At 33.0% G+C, this 21,118-nt stretch overlaps 1 protein-coding gene across 1 annotated transcript; it reads right to left on the bottom strand.

The window, feature by feature from the left end:
- Positions 1–3,873: 3,873 nt before the first annotated feature.
- LOC120085502 (FAM91 carboxy-terminus protein) lies at positions 3,874–18,527 on the bottom strand. Its single transcript, XM_039041502.2, has 11 exons — positions 18,160–18,527; positions 17,722–17,908; positions 15,409–15,526; positions 14,728–14,824; positions 12,625–12,731; positions 8,732–8,854; positions 8,503–8,656; positions 8,004–8,064; positions 7,544–7,917; positions 4,893–6,510; positions 3,874–4,558 (listed from the first exon to the last, which is right to left on the bottom strand). Exons 2-11 carry the CDS (start codon positions 17,847–17,849, stop codon positions 4,312–4,314), a joined length of 3,027 nt encoding a protein of 1,008 aa, XP_038897430.1. The 5' UTR covers positions 17,850–17,908; positions 18,160–18,527; the 3' UTR covers positions 3,874–4,311.
- Positions 18,528–21,118: the final 2,591 nt, after the last annotated feature.

The following is a 21,118-nucleotide window of genomic DNA, read 5'->3' as shown; positions in this document are numbered from 1 at the left end:
TTCTAATTTTTTTTATTTCATCAAAATGATCCTTAGGCTTAATAAGTGTATGAAATTTTTTACGAATTTAATTGAAAGTTGGGTAGAAATTTTGACCAAATTGTTAGGTTGCATCGATTTGAAAACTATTAATTTAGGTTACTATGATTCGGAGAAAAATATAATTTAATCTAAATAATTTTAAAAGTTAAAATTTAATCTTTATAATCAATAATACTTCATAAATTATTTTGATTTAAGTATAATTGGGGGTAGTGAATTCGAATTATATACCTACTAGTCTTAATTATCAACATATTCAACATAGAATGCAAGTGAAGTTTTGTAATTAGAAAAAAAACTAGCATGTAATGAGCAAATATGTATAGTTTTGTTATAATTTATAATTACTACAAATATTTAAAAATTAGAGAACATAACCAATTTTATTTTAATGTTTTCCTGATAAATTCTTATAAAAAGAAAATTCCCAAACATATTTATATATATATATTTAAAAAGAGCCCTAAAATTTCTTCTATATATTACCAAGTAAAATATTAATTGAAATTTGAAATTCGTTTATTCATTAATGGTAATTTTTATTGTTTTTAATTAGATTCCATTCAAGTATTTAGTTTTATTTTTTAGTTTAATCGATTTCTGAAAAAAAAAATAATAACTTTTCACGTTAAGTAACTCTAATCCTTTTTATTTTTATTGTAAGAACGGTACTAAAAATATTCACAGGGAGAGCGGGACCTTGATGATCTCTCCATCTTCGTCCCACCTACTCATTTTATTTCTCGTTCCTATAAAATTAAATGGAGAATTTTGCAAGAATCGATACGGAGATTTCAGCCGAAATTTTTTTCTATTTGTTTCTTTAAAAAATTTAATTAACTAAAATATTTACTATTGAAAATATTTATTTAAATATTTAAATTTTTCACTAAGAAAATATAAATATTTTTTTCAAATACTTAATCCATTGGACAATTTGAATTAAAGAGAAAATAGTCAAATATCCTGAACAAAATAATTTTCTATCAAATTATTCATATATATAATTCAAAGCTAAATGTTGAATTCAAACATATAATAGTCAATGCGAGCATAACTCAATTGTCATCCGTTATATGTTAGTGACCAAAAAATATGGTTCAAATCCTCCACTCCTATTATACAAAAAGTCCAAACATATAATAATAATAACAATGACGATCTTTAATCTGAAATATATCTCAACTACTCGACAATCATAGTGCATTCAAAAACACATCTCAATCCAATTTTCCAATTTGAACATAGAAAAACATCTAATTTTCGTAAAGTAGGTTTTTTTTTCTCTTTTTAATAATATTTGGATTGGGGGAGTCGTTATTTAGTTTTTTTTTTTCTTTTTAACAATACTGATCAGTCGATTTTTTTATAACTGTTCCTATTTCCTATTTCTCGAAGAAAATAAATAAGAACATAAACTTGTTTGATAACTATTTATTGTTTTTCGTTTCTTGTATTTTTTCCATATTGTATAGTTTAAATATAATCTAATTATATAAAATAAAAAGATATATAGCATGCGTTAAAATATAAAAAATAATTATCAAATATTTAAACTATCAAATACAAATTAGTTCCGATATAAAATTAATATCGATAATATAATTGTTTCTATCATTGATACATTGCTAAATTTTGATTTACAATATTATTTCTCACTCAAGTCATTTGTTTTAAAATTTAAATAATATAGACTCAAATCTAACTTAATTATATTATTATGTAAATGTCGTGATTGTAAAAATATCAAAACGAACCTAAATGAATACTTTAGTAAACAAAATGTATATTATTTTAAAATTATAATTGGTTTCATATATAAGAATTTTTTTTTAAGAAAAAAATTATATATATATGCATATTGCAAAACTTAAAATTCAAAATTCAAAAAATGTTTATATACACATATTGAAGAGAAAAATTATTTTAAATGACAAAACTATTAAAAATATTTATAAATAATAGCAATATACCACAGTCTATCCGTGTTAGACTGTGATAGACAAAGAAATTTTACTATATTTGTAAATACGTTGGTGAATTTTCCTATATTTGAAAACAATCCTTTGAAAATTTGAAATCTGAAAATCAAAATTATATATAAATCTAAATATTTGAAAATTCAAAATTCAAAATTAAATTTATCATATTTATAAATATTTTAGTTTATTTACCTATATATGAAAACAATCTTATTGAAAATTTGAAATTTGAAAATTAAAATAATATATAAATCTAAATATTTAAAAATTCAAAATTCAAAATTAAATTTGCTATATTTGTACATATTTTGGTTAATTTTTCTATATTTAAAAATAACCTATTGAAAATTTGATATTTAAAAATCAAAATAATATATAAATCTAAATATTCGAAAATTCAAAATTTAAAATTAGATTAACATATAGATATAAAAATAATAAAGAGAATAAATATAAATAAAAGAAATGAATAGTTATAAAATAAATATAAAAATATATATAAAGAAAGAAGAAAAGAAATAAATATATATATAGAGAGAAAAAGGAAAATAAAAGAAAGAAAAATGAAATGAAAAAGTCTCAAATGAGATTTTGGTCCCAAGACCATAGAGTTGATAAGTGATATGGGTCAGCTTTCTCACCAACTAGTCAAATCCCCATTTTAGTATAATTTAGGAATTTTAAATAAAATAAGAATAGAAATTGAGGAACTATTTTGTGTAGTCCCTCAATTTTGACCTCATTTTTAGGAACATTTCTCAAATTTTAGGAACAAGAAACGTGAATAGTTATTAAACAAGTCAGTTTCTTAAAAATTGAGAAACAGGAAACAAGAAATGAAAACGTTATCAAATGGACCATGAATTTCCTCTTTTTGATAAAAGTATTTTATAAAATCAAAATTATATTAAATTAGAAGTTTAAATTTAGTCCTTGAAATACATTCTTATGGTCATAAAATCCACCTAAATAGTTTTATGGTGGGACTATTTTGTTAAACTTCCAATTGTGAATCTTTATGCTAGAAGGGGTAAAAGAGAATTTCATCACAAGCAATAAGGGCAACTAGTAGTTTTTCTTATGGGATTGTTAGTGGCCCTTTTTTTATTTTAATAATTTTCTAGTTAAAAGGAGTTATAACTTCATCGGTTGATTCGGTTGGTTTCTTTATATGAATAGTTTTGTAATCACCAGAGTTGGTTCTTTTCTTGGAGAAATCAGTCTAAGTGTGGTGAAATTATAACCCTCTCGAATTGATTACAGTTGATAGGTTGTATGTAAATATCAAAAAAATGGAATTTAACTTTTACAACCCTAACAACTAAATTTTAACTTTTTTTCAAATTACATAGACCAAATTTGTAAGTTAACCTAAAAATCATCAGTCTAAATGAAAATGAAAGAGAAAGCCCACACATCTGATGATCCTGTGATGATATATATGAGGATAGAAATGAAAAGATAATAAATATTAATAAAAATGAAAAATGTGTAATAAAAAATTGTTCTCCCCTTTTAAACTGATTGTCTTAGCTCAACAATACAAGATTCTTGTTCCATGTTTTTCACTGCAATCATTTAGATTACTTTTTCACCTTTCTAACTGACAGTATAAGTCATGAACACGTTCTTAGCCTAAAATACAATGAGAAATCTCTCTTCTACTCATGCAGAGTTCTTGATACTAAATTGAAGAAGTCACAACATGAACATAGTTCAACAGGTCTAACCACATGCTCTGAGTCAAGAGGTCAAAGGTTCGAGTCCACCACTCCACTTGTTAAACAAAAAGTACTAATAATAATTGAGAACCGTCGTTATTCGTTAAAGCTTCAAATTAAACCACCTCTTTAACAGAACTCTTCAAAGCTGCTGCCATTGAGGAAATTCTCACAAACAAATAAGTCCGTTTAAAAAACAAGCAATCATAATATGATAGCTTTGATCGGTTCAAGATCTATACTACACCAAGGGGAAAAAGAAACCTTCAAATTATGGGTAAAAAAATAAACAATTTGAACAGGCAGCATTTAGAAGCTATCATGAGATACGAACAAACAGTGGTAACTATATATGCATCCCAGGGCAATATGCTCGTGATGGGTACGATAGGCCAACAAAGTAAACACTAATCATTACCTCGAAGCTAATCTTGAACTTTCATTCAGGTTACTCACCCAAAGATGAACATATGAAAAAGATCAGAATAGAAATAGACAGTGAATACGATCTCACTTGTCAGGCTTCACTTCACTTGCATTACCTTGTCTATTCTTCTACCCAAAGCCTATTTAGTTGCGGCTGCTGCTGAGGCTGCAGCTGCTTCTGCTACTAAGGCAATTGGTTGACGAGCCTGCTGGCAAGCACCTATATCGAAAGGATGTAACTCGGTACCATCAAAAATCATATTCACACCGGGGAGTACTACTTCCTTGCTGTCCGCTTCATCTGATTCACCTTTTGTCGAATTAGCAGGAAGGGCTTCTTCAATTGGCCTTGTGGCAGCCTCATACACGGGAGATAGAGCATAGGATCTGAAAATATCATTCATACCATTAGCGCGAGATATTGTAAAACCATTGCCTCTACAGCTCTACAATGATGATTGATGACAATTATATCTCGTCAGTGTGAACCTAATACTCTTAGGAACGTGAATAAAAGGATAAAAATCTAAAATTATTATTATTATTATTATTATTATTTAAAAAATCCACCTCACAGAAGATAAACTATGCCAGAACAGGAAGGTCAAAGTTGGTGACTTAAAAATTAGCAGACTCTAAACAAACAGCTAACAAATCTAAATGAAATCCTGGAGGTGAGATTTCATAGAAATTGTTTTTAGGTGAAGAAATGTAGACAGACCTAAGAATGGCACCATCAAAACTCAAAACTTCAGTACGACAGCGATGCCGATTAGCAAGCTTAAGTCTCTGATGTTCATTCCCAGCTCCTGAAATAGGAGATGAAGGGTCCACTAGTGGATTCCACCTTCCACTAGCATAGTTCATAAGTTGTTTGGAAAGTTCTTTAGGTTGTTCCTTCTGATACAAAAGTCTAGCAGCTGGACCTGTTGCTTGGTATTCCGCACAAACATCACGTAATCTCTTTCTCAATCCTTGCATGGCTTCATGATGCTTATGCAGTAGATCTGATTGAAGTAATTCAGACGAGACCACTCTTTTACAAATACTATCACATAACTTGGGACTAAAAAGTGGTATCCCAAATTCTACACTCAATGGCACCCATTCATAGGTCTTTTCATCCGAAGAAAAGTTCTCCAACTCCCTTTCTTTGTAGAGTTTCAACAGCCGAATATAACCAACCGTCCACAGTTCTATCTTGTTTGCTAAAACAATTAATAAGGAGTTCAAGTCGGAAATCTCTTCTTCAGATAGACCCAGATCATTACCTACTTGAGCAATTGAGCCATCAGAATTTTTTAAGGGTAAAGGAACATCGACGGTAATAGCTCTCCCAGTTTTATTAAGATCATATTTACTAAGGGGCTGCACCAATACAGCTGAATGTTTGAGAAGTGCGTTTAAACAATGTAAAAGTACACTTCCTTTCACAAAATTTCCTTCAAATTTTCCTCCCAGGCCACCAATATTTGAACCATCCCAAGACCATATTAGAGCTTTCTCACATCCAGCCAATGGTGCAGGAAGCATGCGCAAACATTGGCCTTTCATTAGTATAACTGACAGTGGCCCACTGGATACAGTTGAATATAAAACCAATTTCATCCAAGGTGTCATAGATGAATAAGATGGAGGACCAAAATGGATAGGACCTGTTGGTCCAGGAAGAACTGATGAAGGAGGAAGAGGAATCATAGAAACAACAACATCATAGTCGCGAAGAAACAGCCGATTTAACGTTGAAGGAGCAAGAGAAGCCAGGCTTTCACAGCGAAGAATATCAACTTGATATTTCTTTATTCTCTTGAATGACTCTCCTCCAATATCTAGCTCATCAATCTGCATTGATTTGTTATCAATTCGGAGATGAGGAACTGGGTCAGATGCTTGACTAGAGGATATCCCACTATCTAAAGAGGTAGCAGAATTCATATCAGCCCCAGTATTGTTTTCAAGAGATTCAGATAAGGCAGAACCCTCAAGAAGCACCGCAGAACTGCTAGAATCATCAGCACATTTCTGATCATCCGCAGTCAAGGATTCTAACTTTTCAATTGAAGCAGTGTCTGTTATCAAAGATGAAGATTCATTGTTGTCAGCAGCTTCTCCATCTTGTTTTTCACAGGTTCCCTCCTCTCCTTTCACATTAATGGCAACTCCACCTACCAATAAACATTCCAAAACACAACGTAGGCTAAATGCATGGTTTGCAAATTCCTGCAGTTCACCCTCAAATTTTGCTCCTTCTAAGGTAGTTAGATCTTTGCAAAGATCTGCGATGCAAGCATGGCCTAGTTTTCCCGCTTCATACAAGGTTACAGCATGGGATTTCAGTCCTGACAAAACAATTAAAAGCAACAATAAGGATTCCAAATGCGTAAGCTTACACATTAATAAATATAAAGCAACATGTATTACAAAGTAGGGCACGAAGATACAAGGACAGCACTAGTTAAGCCACCTACGGGAAAATGGAACAAGTGTAGAAGAAGATGGGAGGCAAGTTGTAGGTCGTGTTAAATTTTCTACAAAATGCCGTATATCTACATCCCCACCTATCTCTTTCTACGCCAGTTTCTTTCTTCTTCTTCTTCTTCTTCTTCTTCTTTTTCTTTTTTTTTTTTTTTTTTTTTTTTTAACAAATATTCATAAAGCTGGAAAAGCATAATACACAGTAGTTTATGAGATATCCAGTAAATTAGGACTCAGAACTGGAGATTTGAAAAATAGTTAATTTCCTCCATCCCTCAAGATTTTCCACCTTGATGGAGGGAACTGAGGGACTGGAACAAATTAAAAAGTGAAACATTCATAAATAAAGAGAACTGAATCGGCTATAGTTACATAATCAGAAGAAAATATTGGTTTTGGAAATTGGGCCGCCACCAATTGAGAGCATTTGAAATTATATTGAACTAACGTGGTTTGATTTTGGATATGAAATCACTAAAAGTACTTCCTTTCGAAGCATTTTAATAAACACACTGTCAACAGAAACTGAGATCATCAAGACAACCATAAATGTATCCCATCCAATTGCAACAATTAAAACAAAGGCTTTATATTCCTCAGGCATTTGATAATGAAGTCTCAGTAAAAGGCAAAGGGTTTATCCAATCTCACAAGATAAAGTATCAGTTGCCCTAACCAGCTTTTCAATTCTCTTTGTAGGATATTGTGTTCTATTCTCTTGGTGGGTTCGTTTCTTTCAATAAATTTTGTTTCTTTAGTTTGATCATAAAGTCAAAGAGGAAAAAGACACTTGTACAAATAAAATTATTACCATTATTATTATTATAAAAAAACAAGTATTAAAGAAAACACCAATAAAAAGCTACAAGACAAACCTGGTGAATCTAAAAGACAGACCTGGTGAAACTGACCCCATCATGAGATATGATGTTATATTAGCATCTACAACAAAAGCAACACGATGAGCAGAATCTGGTCCCAAACCATCTGTCCCAGAATACCCTTGTTGAGAACCATCACCATCAGAAAACATGTTTGATGAACCTGAAGCAGCTAGAGAGGCATCCTCATCACCAAAAATTGTCCTGGGAGAATTAGGTATGCTAGTATCTTGAAGAACGGATGCTGGATCAATTACTTTTACTGCCCATCCCAATCTACAAGCAAAAGATGCAGCAGCCTGGAGCTGCAATAAGTCAGCCTGTAATGTCGCTGCCAGTTCAGCCACAGTTGCATTTTCACTTGAAACAACAAAAACTGCATACAATAACCTGAATAATAGACTTTTCTTCATAAGGCCCAATCAGAGATAATACTAAAAAGAAAATAAACAAGCTGCTGCAGATAATTGCCTTACTCCTCAATCGGGTCTTCGTAGGACTGTTCTCGGTTGGAAACAAACCCTTCAAGCCTTGAAACTGTATCACTAAAGGTATTAGTATCTCCAATTAATCGTCTCTTACAAGTTACATGGGACAGGAATGGTTCCAAGTTTAACAGAAGTCTACTAGCCAAGTTTAAGACCACAAAACTGTTATTATATTGTCAAACCAGACACTTAATGCATACATAAAATGATATCACATACTGAAATAAACATTTTGTAAAGAATCTCAAAGGAACAGCAGTAGTAGCCAAAGAATGGTACGGCATTAGCATATGGTTGAATGAGATAAACCAGCAAACAGGAGAGCTGACTTCTAAATTGAATATGAGATACAAAGTCCATACACTAATTGGAGGGTTTTCAGGCGTCAGTCCAGAAAAATGTCTGACAGGAAGCGTACCAAATTGAAGAAATCCATCTCTCATCCAACCCAAAAAAATTAACATATATTCCAAAATTGATTGCTTACCCTTAAAACGGTCATCTGGATAAACAGGAACATCAAAGTAGATCAGTCCCCTTCTGAAGAGACCTTTTACAATGTCTGGGTCGAAGAGAATAAATGAATTAGCCTCCTCCTTACAAACTTTGTCAATTGTTGCCATTTCTTCTTCTGAGAGTTTCTACATTTTTTAAAAATAGCAAAAATTCAAATCAATTTAATGTTTGTTGCACACTAAGATTCTTTTGAACTTTACCTTAAATTCTTCCAGCGTGAAGTTTACAAGACAAACTCCCCACCATGGTTCGATAACAAAATCAATAGGTTGGTTCGGTAAAAGTTCTCTTGCAATTGACTTGTTTAACTTCCACATAATTTTCTGAAAATTCAAAGGAAGAGAGATAATTATTGCACAAACAAACTCAACGTATTAGAATGATTGAGAAAAAGTTCCACGTGTGATGTGAACACAAACCAATATTTGCAGGTGGAAAAATGACAATACCAGTGTAAATGTACGTAATAAATTAAATGAAAATTTATGGCTTTCTGGCCACAGAGGTGCATCTGTAGTGAACATGTATATAAATCTAAACACTTCATTTGTGCTTTCCATATTTTTACTAGTTTTTGGCAGTGGTTCAATGAGGTCCCTGGGTATTATGGATCACGTCAGCAGTTAGAGAGAAATCTCCATCCTCAACTTGAGAAACAGTCAAGTCATTAAACATGGCAATTACATCGGCTTAACATTTGTAGGTACACTCATCTTTGATCAATACTTTTCTTCTCTCCGGTTGTTTTTTTTTTTTTTTTTAATAATAAAAAGAGGCTAATGCTCAAAAGGTACAAAGCTCCACAAAACAAATGCAAAGGAAATAAATAGAAATCCAAATAATACTAAAACCTCTTCAACAAGGAACCAAAATTAAACATCAGACTGAAAAACCCAAATAAAAGTCAAGAACGTTGTTCTCTCTAGTTGCATTCACTATCTTTCAAACTCGGTAATTTACACTTTTGGTTTTAAGAGGGGCTCCCGGCCGTCTTCTTATCTAGATTTGTCTCTTGCTGGTAATTCTAAGTATATGGCTTTTTGGCTCCTTGTTGAGAAAATTAAGCAAAAGCTTCATAACTGGAAATGTGCATATATCTCAAAAGGTGGCAGACATACACTTATTCAGGCTACTTCGTCTAATTTGCCTACATACTACTTATCTTTGTTTCGAGCTCCCAGCTCTGTCATTTCTCTGTTGGATAAATTCGTCCGCTATTTCTTTTGGGATGGTATCTAATAAGTTTTTCTATTCAACTTTGTTCTAGTGATTTTCTATCTTTTCCATCCCACTCTATATTTATCTATATTTATTTCATTTTTTAATTGTAATTCTTTTTTCCATGAAAATTTCATTTCACTTGATTATTTAGACGCATTAACTAGGTACGCCATTGATAGCCTCTACTCGTGTCCTAGCTCGTCTGAGAGCCAAATTTGCCTCGATTGTTTGTCTCTTGCCCTGAGCTTTCCTCAAGTTAGCTTCCGCTATTGGGTGGTATGCATAATGTGAATTGGGAAACTACACAGCGTGCCAAATTGATGGGTGGCCTTGATATTGGTAATTTCAATCACCGGAATTTTGTGCTTCTAGCTAAATGGATCCGGCATTTTCTTACTGAACCTAATGCGTTACGGCGGAAAGTTATTGTAGCTAAACATCATTTGCCTACTAGAGGTTGGTCATCTTCTAGATATCAAGGTTCTTATCTTTCCCCTTAAAGATATATTTGTCAGAACATTGGGTTGATTGCTAGTCGTGTTCATCAACGTATTGGAGATGGTGCTACTACCTCTTTTTAGATGGATCCTTGGCTTAGTTGTGGTATTTTATCTACTACTTTCCCTCGCCTGTTCTATCTTGCCCTTCATCCTAATGATATGGTGGCGGATGTCTGGATTGCTTATACTAATTCTTGGGACCTTCACCTTCCTCGTAATCTTAAAGATTAGGAAATTTCATAATGGCATGTCTTATCGCACCATCTCACATGTAAAACACCATTCTATTGCTGATGTCTGGATCTGACCTTTAGACTCTTCAGGCTGCTATATTGTCAATTCTTTTATGGTCGATTTGACTGGTTCTGTCGATCCTCACTGGAAGGACCTCTATTATGCGATTTGGAAGGACTTCTATCCAAAGAAGATTAAAATTTTTTTATGGGAACCCAGTCTTGGAGCTATAAATACAGCTGATAGATTGCAACGTCATATGCCTTATATGCATCTCTCCCCTTCTTGTTGCTCTATGTGTTGCCATATTTCTGAATCTCAGACTCATTTATTTGCTCATTGCTCCCTTGCACGGTCGTTTTAGGATATCATTTTGGATGCTTTTGGCTGGTATTTGGCTCACCCTAATTCTATTTTTGATCTCTTGGCTACTCTGTTCGTGGAGCATCCCTTTGGTGGTTCTAGAAGAATTCTTTGGTTGGCTATTATAAGAAGTTTCTTTTGGACCCTTGAGGTGATCGCAATGGCCGCATCTTTAGAGACACATTCTTTCCTTTTGACAATTTTTTTGAATTCGTGCTTACTCATGCTTTCAATCGGTGTAATTCTGAGTCTTCTTTAAATTTTTATAGTTTTTCTTTCTCTCTCATTGGCGAGATTTCTTGTAACCACCTATTTCATTCATCAACGAAAAGTTTCTATTTCCAAAAAAATAATAACAATAATAATAGCTTTCATCTCCTCGCCGATAGAATTTACCACAAGTAAGGTCAAAAACCTTCATCACATGCTCGACAAACGTCTTTTTGGGAAATACAAGATCTTGCATCCCAATTCAATAGATAGGTGGTAAAATTAGTAGGTCTATGGACTACTGAACTTTTTTTTTTCACACCCTATGGACTACTAAACTACATCTAAATTGACTATGCAAGTGTAAACACGGTAATATGTTGTCTCAAAGAACAAATGATCGTTTATCCTGGACTTGACCATATTTACTCACAATTACCGTATGCAAAAGAGAAACTCTCCCAAATGGGAACCTCCACAAGCTCTTGCTTAACAAGAGCAATCAAATTCATTTTTCTATTTCAATTCGTGTGCCTAAAACCTCCTCTTACAATGGTCGCTCCACAGTACCCATCTAGCCTGACGATTTCCCCTTCCATTTGTACTACTACCAGTAAGATGATATTTGCTCTTTTTTTCTTTGGGCAAATATCAATTTACACCCCCGAACTTTGGAGGTTTAAACCCTAAACTAATAATTGTATCAATTTAAACTCTGAACTCTCACAAGTGTATCAATTTAAACTCCAAGCTAATTATTGTATCAATTTAAACCCTTCGTTATGTTTTATTTGAATCCACTTAACTTGAACAATTATAATTTGACCCGATTTTAGGTGTGGTCTATTTTTGGCTACACATACATTTTCAAAAAAAAACTGTCCAAGGCTAATTCTTGTAGGTGTTTCTTCACAATAATTATGGTGATAATTATGATACAGGGTTTAAATTGATATACTTATGAAAGTTCGGGGTTTAAACTAATATACTTATGAAAGTTCAAGATTTAAATTGATACAATTATTAGTTTGGTGTTTAAATTGATATTATCCCAAAGTTCAAGGTTTAAATTGATACGACTATTAGTTTGGCGTTTAAATTGATACAGCCCCAAAGTTCAAGGGTATAAATTGATATTTACCCTTTTTTTTAGTGATCCTGACAAACACCTTTCCTTTGATAACAAAAAATCAGTTTCTTATCAGTAAAAAATAAATAAATAAACCCCCTCCTTTACTGTTTTACACCAGTGGTTCTTCGTTAGACTGGTGTGGCCAATATTTGAAGAAATATTGGCTAAAACATAATCGGTGTTACTATGAGCCTATAACTAGTTTGTTACCAAACCAACTAACAGTAAGCCAATCATCGATAGCACAACTTATGTATTCATTGGAATATGTACAAGGCCTTCTAAGCACAGACAGACAACAAGTATTTCAGCACATTTCGATAAGAATACTATTAGAAAATAGTGACTACATGTGCCTTAAACAAGTGTAATCAATTTATAAGTTTGGTCACAATTAGATTTACATAATTAACCTATAAACATAACTCCGTACCTTGGATCTACATTTATTCATGATATCAATAAATTCATTTCTGCCAATTCCTGTCAACCGCAATGCATCAGCCGCACTAAAATTTGGGATGCTATCATAAGGATTCTCTGCAAGTAAATAAAAGCACACATAAATTATCAAGTCACAGTAATTATCAAGAGCCATCAAAAGGATATGGGATGCTGAAGAAGAGAAGGGATGAAACAAAGAATAGTATATGTTCCAACAAAACATTACAATACCCTTGACTTGATCTAAACATTCATTTTATCAAGTCACAATATTTATCAAAAGCCACCACTTCCCGTCTTTCAAGAAAAAGCAAGCCACTACGGAATGACAGAATAAATTTAGGACCACCATGCATCGTAGGAAAAAATACTAATTGGAGGAAGAGATTTAAGGAAACTCCAGGAACTCAAATTTGACCAATGCAAATTAATGGCAGAAAATTCTTCCAACATTTTTTCTTAATTTGATACCTAAGTCTCCCATCCTAAGGAGCCGGTGGTCTTGGATGATACAATCTGAAGACTTGTAATTCCACCCTTCTCACCAAATGGATTTGGAGGAGGTAAATCAATGAGAAAACACCCTACGGAGGAAGGTTGTCGATGCTAAATATGGAACCACCCCTATGAACTGTAAACTGGCACTCTCCGTTATCGTTTCTGCTAAAAGTCCATGGAAGGCTATTATGAAGTCCTACAATCTAATATTTGATCATGTATGTTTCAAAATTGGGGACGGTGCTTCTGTTTCTTTCTGGAGCGATATCTGGCTTAGAGAGGACACTACGGCTAACAGATTCTCATTGTTATATGCTCTTACTCGTGACAAACATGCTGTTGTCTCATATTTGGGTTTAACTTGAAATATGCTGAAATTGTTGAGTTTGCAGCCTTAACACACGATCGCTCTTCTGTCCATCTATCTCACAGATTGGATAGAAGTTTATGGAAGATTGAATCCAATGGTATATTTTATATTACCTTTTAATGTACGTCTGACATTGCTCAAGATGAATCTCTCTCTATGAACTATGTGATTTAATTTGGAGTGATCACTATCCAAAGAAAGTAAAGTTCTTTCTGTGGGAAGTTAGTCATAGAGCCATCAACACTCAAAGACACAAAGGAGAATGTCATATATGTCTCTCTCCCCCAATAGAATCTTTCTTTGTAAGAATAGCTTGTAAACACAAGGCCACATGCTTCTCTTATGTGATTATGTGCTACCTTTTCGGGATATTATTCTCAATACTTTTGGCTAGTCCAGAGTCCTTCCAAATGATCCCACCCTTCTGCTATGTCATAAGATTCGACATCACCCCTTTAAAAAGGAAAAAAGTTTATTTGGATGAATTTCATTAAAGCTTTCTGTTGGAGTATTAGCAAGAAAGGAACCTGTCCAATCTTTCAAGATAAGAAACTACAGTTTCACCCTGTTTTTACACTATAGTTCTGTTGGTTGTATCCTGGTTTACATGTTCTCCTCTTTTTCATCAATATAGCTATAATTGTCTCCTTACCAATTGGAAAGGTTTTATGTAACTACTTTTTTATTGGGGCATTGCCCTTCTTTTGTAATTTCAAACCATTAATGGAATTGTTCCTTATTTAAAAATAAAAATAAAAATAAATGCAAGTCTCCCACCCGTTAGTGGTCACCAAGTTCAAAGTTGGAACAAACTTACAACCCTACAAAATTCAGTAATTTGTAAACTTGAAAAGATATTTGGAACCTTTTGTTCCATGACCATTTGGTTTAACCTATGAGGCGCAAATCATATTCCATTCAATATATAAATGTCCTGTCAATTACTTGTAGATTCCAATATTACTTGAATTCATAATGTGCATCATTCACGCAATGAATGTAAAAATGGGGAAGGAACATGCAAGCAGATATCTGAAGTCAGTCATACTCATACCATGATGAATTATCACAAACCTCAAAGGTTTTAGCTACTAGATTATGACTTATTTAACTGTCTGATTAATTCTTAAGAACTTGGTATAGTACACTTAATTAATTCTTAAATAATAAACTTACAATAGTTCCACAACAAGTGCATTGCATAGGTTGTAAGAAGGCTCTTACCATTTTTCATGACCTCAAATATCATATCGCAGTAATATCTAAATGGCGATATTCTCATTACACGGCAAACATACTCCGCAAGGTGATAAGGAAATAGCTGCAAGAAAAACAACGTTGTTTTATACACAAATGGTAAAAGAAAATTTAAACAAGGTGGTGCAGTGCGATATGTGTGCATGCCAATGTGATTTTCTGGTCCAAAAATTCTAACATAGTTCAGATCCCAAATACCCTTTTTGTACTCAAAAGTCCTTCCCTGAGACTCTCAACCTTCTTTGGATCCAGAACTACTGATTGCCAACTATTTGCGGTCAAGATATATGAGATACTTAATATTATAAACGAATGGACCCAAAAGGACAATTGCCACTATGTACAACCCTTCAGTTAGGACCCCGACAAACTTAGGATTTTGTTTTACAGCATGACTGGTTTTGTTTCAGAATAAACGTAAAAACCAGTCTTTCTACAATCCTTGTGTGGCAATACTCCAAGTTGATAAAAGTATAAAACATGGACTATCAAGTTCAAAACATCACAACCATCTCTGAGAAAAAAAAATTTTATAGTTGTGCCTCGCAAGCAATTTAGGTAGAAATCTATACTGCAATAGAACTCTAGCAATAATCAAAGTGGCACTAATTTGATAAATAGTAGGAGAGCTATTGCTACAACACAGACCGCTAGGTTCCTTCGCAGATACCGCATCATATCTTCATAATATTCACTTTCTTTGCATACTTTGCGAGCAAAACTAGTGTTCCATTGGAGTCTCTTCTTTATACAGTGGTCAATAATCCTGCATGAAATTAACATGCATCAGCATAAAAGAAGTGATCCCATTTAATAAATCAGGGGAGCTTAAATTATTAATGCTCATATATTTTAGCATTAAAATCTGTCAACTGTCGATGTTTAAATTGCTGCCAGCCTGCCAACTTTTTCATTGGTTAAGTGACAGGGAAATCACCAATTTAAGTTCAAACTTTGGATGAATACCAAATGTGCTGTCGCTAAGGAAATATATCTGCAATAAATAAATTATTTTTTTGAGAATTACACAAGAACAAAATTGTTTTCTATAAACACGTGAAAAACTCTGGTTGAAGAAAGAGAAAATGAAGAATTCTTATTTGACAAGATGGAGTGAGAGAAAATGAGAGTCTTCCCAAGCCAAGCACTAGGCATAGGCAATGGCAGAAATACTCCAATCAGCATAGACCATGAAGTGTAGTTTCAGAACCAAATAATTTCTTGTACAAAGTAATGACACAAAAAATCAAAGTTGAAGAAACAAATGGGAGATATTGACATACCTCCATGTAAAAACTTTAATCCAAGGGGACAAGTCTCAATATTTTCAAGCCACTAGACAACATAATCCATAACTCTTCCATCTTTTACTTCTTCAGAGATGAATAAAGGACCATTCATGACAAATCAAAAGGTCTTATCAAAGGTTTTTAGGTAATTTCACTAGCAAATAGTTCCCCACCTGCCAACCGAAGTAAAGTTCAACTGATTTAGGCATATGCCCTCAACCAAGAAGTCAAAAGTTCGAATCTCCTCTCTCATTTGTTGTTAAGCTCAAAAGTAGTTCTTACACCACCTGACTCCCCATTGAACTCAGTGAAGAATTTTTTTCATCTGAACACTTCATGTTTGAGAGGAGTCATGAACTCAATAATAATAATAATAGTAATAGTAATAATAATAATAATCCACCCTAATATCTTACTTTTACCAAATTGGTGCATCTTGTGCATAAACGGGATTAGAATAATCAATCATTTATTCTTAAACTGACATCTTTAAATGGTGGTGTCTCTTGCTCTACATTTTTGGCATGTGGAGAAGTATTGAAGCAAATTCTTTGGAGATATCCATTCAAGGATAAGAGGAAACCCCTTTTAGATCAATGCATCAAAATCTCTTCTTTGGAAATCGTGGTTGGAAATAAACAGGAGATTCATCTAAAGAGGATGATAACTTTTGGGAGATGGTGACAATTCTTTGGAGAAATCCATTAGAGGACAATTTTGTCCTCTAATTCACGTTCTCTATGTAATCAAATTTGCAATGATCCTTTGTTGTTGATTGTGTCAACTGTAGTGCTCTTGTGTGAGTTTGACTGCCAGATATTATCATTTCTTGTCTTCCCCCTTTTGTGTTCTTATATTAATAATCATAAGGGAATGTTCTACCAAGGGCACAAGCGTGAAATATGAGAGAAAAGAAAACTCAGCGTTAACAAGGCAAAAGGTGGATTAAATAGCATGCAAACATAACAAACATGCCCAAAAACAAGATGTTACAACATAATTAACAAACTAAAATCGAGGGGGGTAAAATTACCATAAGGAAGAAAGTGAGTTTAACAGTACATAAGTCAGTCTCTTGTGACAAAAACAATATCAAACAGAACAACGATAAAACAGAGTGTTTGAACAAAAATTTGAAGGTGACACTTTTTCTAATTTATTCATAGTTAAACAAAAGCTCGAACTTTGCCCTACAGTTCTAGGAAGAAGATTTTGGCTAATGATGCCCCGTTACATGAATGTCCTTATATATATGTCTATAAGTATTTGGCCCAGCTCACACAACTTGACTACTCCTACAGGACAAACGTCTGACACTACTATATTTGGTTGTCAAAAAAACACGTGGAATACTAAATCCGATATAGGTAGCCACCATAACTTGAACTCATTCTTTTTAAGCCCCTTGTTATACTCTTGTCCTTATTGACCTCCGTGATTGGTTACTAATGTACTTGAACTCTAACCCAACAAGGTGTAAAGTATCTATATTTAGTAGGATAAGAGTGAAATGCAAAAATCACATGTGAGCAAACTCCCCGGTTATCAGGAGATTATGATAGTTTACACCTCTTGGTTTCCTGAAACAGGAAACGTACCTAAATCTACTAAATAATTGCGCTATCGGAAAAGTCAAAGTAAAACCTAAAGACAGCCGACACATGTTTCTAACCTTCTATGCCACTCTTCTTTGGACGACAATGTTGCTTGCAGCCGCTTCGGGAGACTCTCCCAAGCACATTCTTCCTTGATTGCTTTCAATAACAACTGTTCCTCGAGAGTTGCTGGAATGTGCTGCATTTTCCAAAAACCTCAACGCTACTCCTTGTAACTAAATATTGAGCTGCGAACACGTATAACTGCAAAAATAAGAAAAAATCAAAATTAACCAGAGTATACCATCGAGGACTATCTTGAGGATGCTGATACATCCGAAAACCATTCGGTAAACAGAAGAACTGAATAATTTCGTGTTCGAATTTCGAACAAAAGGAAACGGAATTAACGCTATAAGCATCAAAAGATCAGTCAACTGTGAAAAGCTCCGCGTGCAACAGCTCCTAGATTGAATAAATCAAACGGTGAAAGAACAGAGATGAATAATTCCAACCTTTGGTCGGCAGTCGGTGTATCGCCCCTAAGATTGCGATCAAGCAGGCCGGTTTAGTAGATCGTCAATGCCAGTTATGAGCATGCTCTGTATGATCAGATTGAACTTGAAACAGTCGAAAGATTTGTAGATCTTCCGTTTTACAGTAAGTAAATGAGGTGGGAGCTTGAAATTGGGATTGAGATTGAGAGTTGAAGAGTTCAATTCCGATGGCGCTTGACAGCTTGCGCCGATACCCCGATGAGCGTTTGTCCTTCGGATTGTTTGTTCGGATTTGGATATTTTATGACCCGAGATATTCGACATGTTCTATTCTTTTGAAGATGGAACGTGGATGGGAATGTAATTATCAATTGGGTTGTCGAGTCAAGTTGTCAACTCTCGTTAAATTACAACTTTAATCCTAAGGCCATTTGTTTCACAGGAATTGTCAAAAGGATTCCACAAATATATATATATATATTTTTTTTTTTTTTTTATTGTAGTGTATGTTTTTATATATATATTTGGTAATAAATTCAGAAATTAAACTATAATTAAAAAGTTATTTTAAAATATATTTGATGCTACATAAAATTAGTTGTAGTTATCAATTGACTATAATTATTTTTTATTTATAAACATATTTTGTGTTTAAAAAAGTTATATAATAATTATTCTGTAATATTGTATAATTTATAATACATATTATCTTTTTAAAATAATTTTTTGAGTTTATAACTTGATATATTGTATTTCTAAATATTTTAATCTTTGTTTTATATAATTATCTATTTTAAATTTTAAGAATCAAAATTCGGATAAAATGAAAACAAAAAATAATGTTTTCAAAATTTGTACGATTTGGATCACATAATTCAAAAACAGTTTTTCATAAACAAGATGTGGATTATTGTCAAACCTATGTTTTTTAACCTAATGAATTTGAAAGCATGAAATAAAATTGAGATTCTTTACTAAACCGACCCTTTTGTTTCATATTATTTCACTTTTTTTATGGGTTTGTGGGATTTTAAATCTAGGACATAAAAAAAGTATGGTTAATTAATAAAGTAATACTAATTCATCATTATAATTAACTATTAAAAATAACTATATTATTTAGACTTAATAATTTCAAATAATATTTTATATTATCTTGATATTTAATATAAATTTTTTTTATGGATTATTAATATTCTAGTTAATTTATTGTTTTTTTAATTAATTTAATTAAATTATTTAAGTAATTGTTTGATTAAAAAATCGCTGGTTGATATTTTAAGTGAATAAATAATTAATCGATAGAAAAATATAATAATTAATTACATTTTAATTATGACCACATCATCTGCGTCTTATATTTTACTAAATAATTATTTGGTATTGGTTTTTATGTATAATATTGGTAAATCAAACACATTCATTCGACTTTCAGACATTAATTATCATATCTAAACACAAACGTTATTAATCTCAAACATTTAAATTACAGACATTTAATATTTATATCCATAAAATAATGTTTGTGATCCAAACGGCCCTTGAGTTCTCATAATAATTTGAAGTTAAAAATATCATTTTAATACTATACTTTTATATTTATTTTATAATTTTATTATAGGGTGATTGCTTTTAATTGTAAGGTCTGTTGCAGTCTATCTTCGAGAGACATTGACATTTTACTATATTTGTAAATAAGTTAACTCATCTTTTCTATATTTGAAAACAACATTTCATTCTAAGTTATTTTTTTTTCGAAATTTAAAATTAGTTTATCTGTTTTCAATAAAACTAAATTATAGTCCTTTTTTTATCGAATTTATTTAAATGAGAGTAACAATAACTTTCATGCAATTGATGGATTTTTTTTTAATAAATAAAGACAAAAATAGGGTTGGGGGAAAGTATTCCCAAAAATAGGTGTTTAAATCATGTACCCAGTATACGATAAGGCCTAAATCGTGTACCAGGTACACGATTCCCTGGCCACCTGGCACGCCCAGTCTGGCGTGCAATGACTAAGGAAATCGTGTACCGGGAACACGATTACCCTAAGTCGTGTACCGGGTACACGATTTCCACGCCTTAAAAACTTCGCCCCAACCCTTCTTCTTCCTCATCGAAACGACTACTCATATTCCTTACCGTCGATTTCCCTCACTGAAATCTTTCAAAACTTTGATTTTGCTTGATTTCTGACAGACATAAGGGCATTCTTGCTGCAATTAATAATGAAGAAATTGGTTGGAGTGAACTCGGAGCTTACCATCGATATTGTCTTCGCCATGTTGCCAGTAATTTCAATACAAGATACAAATCGAAGCAACTAAAAAATTTGGTGTTTAAGGTCGAAAATCAACACCAAAGGCGTAAGTTCATTCGATGCATGAAATAATTGAAACAATTACACCCTGAATGTCTTGAATTTTTTTCAGACATTGACTTAGAAAAATAGACACAGTCATATGACGGTGGGTACCGCTATGGGTGGATGACTAGCAATGCAGCTGAATGCATGAACGCCGTTTTTAAAGGTACTAGAATGTTACCCATTACTTATTTGGTTGGGCTAACATTCTATCGCACAATATTGTATTTTGAACGCAGAGACAAGAAATCAGTGAAGCACTCGATCGTAGGGATATATATACCGAATATGCCCTAAAGAAACTAAAGAGGTGGGAAAAACGAGCATCGGCACATACGATGACATCCATTGACAGGGAAAGTCAAACTTTTGAAGTACAAACTGACGTAAGTATGATTTCTTCCTATAAAGGACAACACGCCCAAGTTTTAAGCTTTAAAGAAGGGACATGTTCTTGCAATAAGTGGCAATCATTCAAGATTGAGAGAGCGAGATAGTAAGAGAGAACGAGATTGTAAGAGAGAGCGAAATTGTGAGAGAGAGCGAGATTGAGTCTGCCACATGGATTAAACGGTCAAAAAGTCGTGGTCAGCTGACTGGATTAAATGG

Source organism: Benincasa hispida, chromosome 9 (genome assembly GCF_027475165.1).
Source record: "Benincasa hispida cultivar pf3 chromosome 9, pf3_genome.v1.1, whole genome shotgun sequence".
NCBI lineage: Eukaryota > Viridiplantae > Streptophyta > Magnoliopsida > Cucurbitales > Cucurbitaceae > Benincasa > Benincasa hispida.
Note: the sequence above shows the minus strand (reverse complement) of the source record. Positions and strands in the feature narration are given on the sequence as shown.